The following is a 6,709-nucleotide window of genomic DNA, read 5'->3' on the forward strand; positions in this document are numbered from 1 at the left end:
ACTAAAGTATTTTTTTAGCTCTTTTGTATATGACTTTGCTTCTTTCTCCCTCCCCAGTGATTTTTCTCAGCAAGAAGCCGAAGGAAAAAGAGCTGGACTCTAAGAGCCAAGTGATTGATGGTATCAGCAGGTTGATCTGCACGGCCAAGCACCAGCACACGATGCTGAGAGGTGAGACAGAGCCATAGCCCTGCCTCCACTGTTGGAGCTCCACTGCCACCTTGTGTCCATAATACAGCGTAGCCATCATGTTTTTCTCGTGCATTTAGCTCTGTCTTTTCTGCCCTTAGTAACTATTGACGGAGTGGAGTGGAATGACGTCAAGTTTTTCCAGCTCGCTGCCCAGTGGCCAACGCATGTCAAGCACTTCCCGGTGGGAATCTTCGGTTACACAAAGCCCGTGTGACCCCGGCCGCCACCAGAATCCCTCGGCTCTACCCGGCTCAGCGAGAGGCTGCAGAAAATTGGAAGAAAAACCGACATCCTCCTCGTTCCTCCCGGCAGTAATAGTTTTCCTGTGGAAATCTTACTGACTCACAGACTCACACGTTCAAGACAAAATTTCATGTTGATGTTTTTGATGTTGTTGGGTGTTGCTGTTGTTTTCTTTTTTTCTTTTTTTACACACTACAAAACAGAACAAGTACTAATTTGTAATATTTGCGCTACCGCCTCGGAGGTATTTTGAGGTTTTTTGACAATTTGCCACATTTCGATAATGGCAGCTGTGTTTGCACTTTGTTTTTGTTAACATTTTATTATTTCTGTGAAATCCTACATTTATTGTTACTCTATAGACAATGGAGGAGTGTGATAGTGATGTGCAGTGGCGTGCGTGAGGTTGTTGGAGACCGTGTTTGTGTTTCGTTGTTGAAAGTTGGAATATTGCTGTGAATCTAGATGGAATCCTTTTAACTCACTGCTCAGTTTTCTTACTCGTCCCTTTACTTTCTCAGAAAGGTAAAGCTTTTATAGGAAGGAACAGAATGTTCTTTGCCTCGTTGCTTTGAAGCACACTGTATACCTAAAGCAGGTCAAAAAAAAAAAGAAACCCAAGTCGAGCAATGTATTTGAAGGTAGCTATAATAAATGTAGCTATGACACATTTATTACATGTAAGCAGAATATCAGATCCGTTCATTATTATTAATGCAGATGTTTTCCCTTTGCTGTTGGTGTACATGCAAACTGTGCAGTAACAGCCACTTAGAAGCAGGGTAACTACTTATTTCCCCACAGCTGAAATGCCAAATTTAGTTGCGATCGCATGAGCTGTTGTGCTGTTTTTCACACTTTCCACCTTTACGTAATTCGACCTTCCAGGTGGAATTTCAGCATTTCTGTGGTTAAACGTGGTCGCCCCTGTGTTCAGCTTTACCTGAGCAGATCTGTCACAGACCTGCAGTAACTTAGCAAAAACTAGACCGTGCAGTGATGTGCCAAAGTCGAGTCCTTTTATTTTTTTTAACAGTCCAGTCGCAGGAGTATCTTGGCCAGGCCTAACTTCATAGTATGTCAAAGTGAAAACTCAAATTGTATATGTGATGTGTTTGTGGTCCCTGCGGAGATCAGTATTAAGATTTCTGAGACAAATTCACCTGTTAGCGCTCCACATTTAGCCAAATTGAAACATTTCTAAGCGATTACCATTGTGTCCTTTACTGCAGCTTCACTGTGGTTGGATGTGCACGTTACTGAAAGGGTTCAGTATTGCATAAGGCTATGGAGGGAATATTACAAATGAGTCCGTCTGACTCGGAGGGAGGGGACAGCCAAGTACTGACTCTCTTTGGAAACATGACTACAAGTGTATGGAGTCTTGCCTGACGTCCAAGTCACTGCCCCCCCGTGTGTCTGTGTATGTGTGCTCTATGTTCGATGGTACTTCCTGAGTAGTGTTACGTGAAACTTTTGCAATAGGAAACCTTTGGACAAAGGGCCTTCTCTATGAGGTTGTTGCTTTTTATAAAGTGAAGACTTAACAAGCTTTGATAGGCTGGCTTTTTTTTTTTTTAGTATTGTATATAAATATGTACAAGATATACTATTGTGAATCACAAACTCCCCTCCCTCTTCCACTAAATTGAAAGCACAAATAGTATACCTTTATTTCTTGACATAAATGCCAAATATATTTCCAGAACTCATAACTATGAAGTACAATGCAAACACTATTAGGTATGTTTTCCTCATATACATTTCCCTGATGCACTTTCATATGGGTTTACACACATTGTAGCTCAAATTGGGACATACTTTGGTTCTCAAGGTAAAGTGTTAGGTGTTACTTTTGAAATTTAAACCACTACCTGTAGTCAGGAGAAGGCTCTTGATTTCTTTTTTTAACCATAGGGATGATGTGTTACATTGATGGCTTTAAGTGCCATGTTTGGTCTGAAAACCCCATCATGGCTCATTTGTTACGTAACCTTTTTGCCACTAAATGTTGAGGTGTGTTTTACAGCTTCCACCGCACGTGTCTGCCTGTGACTTGTACAGTCAAGTTATTCCGTCTCCTGCTTTTTGAAGAGTTCACCCTCTTTCAAGTCAGGAGCGCAAACTGAACCTTAAATATTTCAGCATTAAGTATTAACAACGGCAGAGTTATGTGAGGGGAATTTGTCATGCGGGTTAGCTTTTCATATACTAAATAACAAGTGTATTTCAATGTATGTAACCTCAAGACTTCTTTTTTTTTTTTGCCCAAAATCCAGAGGTAGCATGGGGGCATTAAACAAGGCTGGATCAATGAGCAGGCATGCTCACTTTGCCACCGTGATTTAGCACCGCAAACATAAAAGAACGCATCATCAGCGTTGATCCTTTTATTCCTGGTCTAACTAAAGTTACATCATGCCATCTCATTGCTCCGGTTACTTGAAATGCCACCCAGTGTCTTTGCACAAACCCTATTTTAAATGACATGACAGTATTTTTAAATTTACCACTAAAAAAAAATCTAAAAAAAAAATAAAAATATGGGTTACTTCTGCATGTTTTACTATAGATGTAAATATGTTTTGGATTTTTATATTGTTTCTTTCCATGCTCTCACAAGCAGTTGTGTTTAATAAAAATTTTTAATCTTCTGTACAAACGGCTCGTCTTTATTTCGATTTATTTCCCAGAACAATGTTAGATTTCATCCCAAGGGATCAAAGAAAAAAATCTACAATCCGCTAAACATGTCCAACATGTGCCGTGTTAGCTCGCTGAGACTGAGGGCAGGTTGATGTAGACCTTCATCGGAGGCAGCGGTTTAATCTTGCGCCCTGCCCAGCCTCCCTTCCTCTGCCACAAGCCGCTAGAAGGGCGGATGCCCAGCCAACGATTGCGCCCGGCTTTGCCGATGATCCGTTTATTGTGGTCGACGTTGGAGATGCGTCCCACTGTGACCATGCAAGTCTCCAGCACCTGTGTATGTTTACGAGACAGCATTTAGCCAAACTGAACGCGTCTTTAACAGCGGCTGTAATCCTATTCCAGATGACCTCACCTGAACCTGCTGCTTTGAAGGAAGCTGAACGATTGCCGTTCCATTTACTTTACGAAGCAAAACGCCACTCGTGCCTGAAAACCAAATGAAACACAGCATTCGCTTTAGTAGCTTTTCTGAGCAACCTCGCCTTCCAGCAGCTTATATAATGAGGGATACAGTACAGTCGGTTACCTGCAGCCCGGATATACTCTGATCCCTTCCCAGGTCGTACCTCCAGGTTGTTCACCAGCGTCCCCACAGGAAGAGCCCCCAGCGGGTAAGCATCTCCCTCATTGGCCGAAACTGCAAAATTAAACAATTCTCATTAGATATACAGGTTACGAAGGCCGACGAACCTCCAACTGAAAAACTTGGATCCTGTACCTGCCATGCGTCCAATAACCCCAGATGTTTTGATGATGTCTCCAGCCTGCATGTTCTCTGTTGCAATGATCCATCTTTTTCGCTCACCTCCAGCTACCAGGGCGATATCAGCAGACCTGCACGCAGACAAACCCGACTTAGTGTTTTCAGTACTTTGAGCGTACACATTAGTACGCATCCGGGCAGTAAGTGGTCTCACCTGCACGGGTCGTATCGCACTTCAACAACCTTCTCCTCAAAAGGCTGGCCCTCTCTGTTGGCTTCATACCGTAGACGATGGAAGTCTACCCACCGGTATCTTTGTTTATGACCACCGCCAATGCCATGTGTACGTATTCTTCCTGTAGAAGGAAGTAGGGCGGCAAACGCTTGAAAGAAAGCCACAAGCCTTGAATTCTGAGGCTACACAGGAGTTCAAACTTTTACCTTGAGCACAATTTCATACTTTAACTATAGCACCAGGCAGGTTTCTATTAAAATGTGTTTTACAAAATGTAACAAAACCTTTCCTGTAGCTACAAAAAATAAAATCTGTTGAATCTAATCTGTTCTTTTGAAGACAGGTCTCTTTGGTACATTCTGTTTTTTTGCAGTGTGACCTCAGTCTGAATTCACGTGACTTTCACTCCACTCTGAGTGTGAACCCCCTGCATCCACCGATGTCTGGGTATAGAGGGAGCAGGCATTAAGGGGCCATTTCACCATAAAAAGCTTTCTCTGTCCTCATTGATAAACTAGATGTGCAGCATTTAAAAGCTGTACATCAGCATTTAAATGCTACCATAAACTCTGACTTTGTGTTTTAAACACAGTGGCTACATAGTGTAGTGCTTTACATATTCGCAAAACAAGGGAAAGATCCCTGGTTCATTATGGAGAGGAGAAACAAACCCCTATGTGGCTGTATCTCAAAAAACAAATAGAGGGGGAAATCAAACTTTTCCTCTTACCATCCTGTGAACATACAGCTATTTTTTTTACCACTGCACTTTACCTGTGTGATCTCTGCCTCCTGTCTTTTTCATTCCAATAGGCCTGATGGTGTACTTCTCCCTCTGCTTCCATCTGACCCTGTTCTGCTCCAGAGAGGCTGTGGTGAGGAAGCCTCTGCACTGGATCACCGCACTACTGGGCACCTGAGCTCCCAGCTTACTCCATGCAGCTGCCTGTCAACACCAAAAAGAGCCGCTCAGATTGTTCCTGATGTCATGTTTACTGTCTAAATATGGCTGACAGGACCAAGGCAGGAGGCGTTTTTACCTGAGAGGAGACCATGGCGGGTTGGGAGAGAGTCAGGGAGCGCAGGGCTCGAGTTAGACACGACAGCGCCATCACAACAAGGACCTGCTGACTGATGAAGGGAGACACTGTGTTTAAAATCAAGCAAGTGCTAACATTTCTCCTGCTTTCGGCCCCGACTGTAGCTGACACAAATCGGTCACATAATCGATAGTTCAAAACTACGCCTGACTTTTATCGGTGGTTGCATATGTGCCTCAGCTCTGCTTAGCACATCTTCAGTTACCAAATGACAAGCAAACGTGAACCACCGCTAGCTTAGCGTCTCTCTACAAAGACGGCTCCATCGGCTCAGTAACGTTTCTTTTCGGTTTTAATGAACAGCTCTTATTTAACCCCCAGTCTGAGGTCAAGTGTGTGATATTACCGAATCTAACCGTAGCACTCGACTAACCTTTATATTTTAACTTATTTCATCCCGAGCGTCTCTTTTGCGTCCTTCGCAGTCCTGCACGCGATGTCGCGCAGTGATGACGTATGCCCCCAACTCCCCTTCAAAGTCTTTTTAACAGATAGTCGGAGGGTCCCCTTTGTACCAGTTGTTATTTTACAGTTACAGCGAGTAACTATTTCTAAAAGTTAAAGCTGGCCCTTTGTTGCATTTGTAGCTTCTCTTGTTTAAAAGCTTGCATTAAGGACAGCTAGATTAAACTCCGCCTCTAGAGGGCAGGCTTGCCTTCATACAAACATCAAACCATATGACAAATATGCAAAGTTTTGATTAATACATTTCTCTGTATCTGAAGAAAATGGAGTAGACATTCCTTGCCTTTAAGTTTATTTTTTTAAAGCACCCAATAAACAAAAATAAAAACAGAATAAAGTAAAAAAAAAATTAAAGCAAGAATTAACAATACAAATAAGATTCTGAACAACAAAGAAGTGCAAACAATGTCAGCTGGCATTGGTGTCAGAAGCCTTACCTAACCAACTGGCCTCAGTCAGTCCCACTTGGCCCCCACCCTACCCCCTTCTGTCACCATGCTGCAGGGCCACGTTCTCAGCCCTGTACACCAACCCAACCAACCAACGTCATCATCAAGTATGCCAATGACACCACCCTCTCTGATGGAGATGAGACAGCGCACAAGGCAGAGGTAGAGAACTTGTACCACTGATGCTCAGAAAATAACCTGATGCTTAACATCCTTAAAACAAAAGAACTCATAATGGACTTCAGGAGGCACAGACAGGTCCACTCCCGTCTGATTATAAATGGACAATGGGTAGAATTGGTCTCCAGCTTCAGGTTTCTGGGCACCCACCTCTCCACCAATCTCACCTGGACCCACAACACCAACAGTGTCTGGCAGCCTCGCCTCTGTCAGTGCGCCCCAGGGTGGCTGTGGCTACAATGTAGCTTGCCATTGTAGCTTGCCATTGTTGCCATGTGTGTGAATGGGTGGATGACTGGTTGTGTAAAGCGCTTTGGGGTCCTTAGGGACTAGTAAAAGCGCTATACAAATACAGGCCATTTACCATTTACCACTGTTATTCAGTGCCTGGGTGTTTGGTACGCAGGCCAGGGGCGGTCATTAAAACCGCCCC

At 43.5% G+C, this 6,709-nt stretch overlaps 2 protein-coding genes across 6 annotated transcripts in view; one reads left to right on the forward strand and one right to left on the reverse strand.

Moving 5' to 3' along the window:
• Window positions 1-3,097, forward strand: part of LOC102782461 (phosphofurin acidic cluster sorting protein 2-like) — a 46,727-nt gene extending 43,630 nt beyond the window's left edge. For all 5 annotated transcript variants that reach the window (XM_087850319.1, XM_087850323.1, XM_087850318.1 and 2 more), the window contains 2 exons: window positions 58-171; window positions 291-3,097. In XM_087850319.1, coding sequence (XP_087706445.1) covers window positions 58-171; window positions 291-406 — 230 coding nt within the window. In that variant the 3' untranslated portion in view covers window positions 407-3,097. The remainder of the gene's footprint in view (window positions 1-57; window positions 172-290) is intronic.
• mrpl2 (mitochondrial ribosomal protein L2) lies at window positions 2,677-5,673 on the reverse strand. The gene is made up of 8 exons (XM_006798942.3): window positions 5,556-5,673; window positions 5,123-5,213; window positions 4,857-5,028; window positions 4,062-4,203; window positions 3,863-3,978; window positions 3,671-3,781; window positions 3,497-3,570; window positions 2,677-3,414 (listed from the first exon to the last, which is right to left on the reverse strand). The coding sequence occupies exons 2-8, from the start codon at window positions 5,192-5,194 to the stop codon at window positions 3,205-3,207; spliced, it is 897 nt and encodes a 298-aa protein (XP_006799005.2). The 5' UTR covers window positions 5,195-5,213; window positions 5,556-5,673; the 3' UTR covers window positions 2,677-3,204.
• Between the last annotated feature and the right edge of the window lie 1,036 nt (window positions 5,674-6,709).

Source organism: Neolamprologus brichardi, chromosome 13 (assembly GCF_056152115.1).
Source record: "Neolamprologus brichardi isolate AB-2024 chromosome 13, ASM5615211v1, whole genome shotgun sequence".
Classification (NCBI taxonomy): Eukaryota; Metazoa; Chordata; class Actinopteri; order Cichliformes; family Cichlidae; genus Neolamprologus; species Neolamprologus brichardi.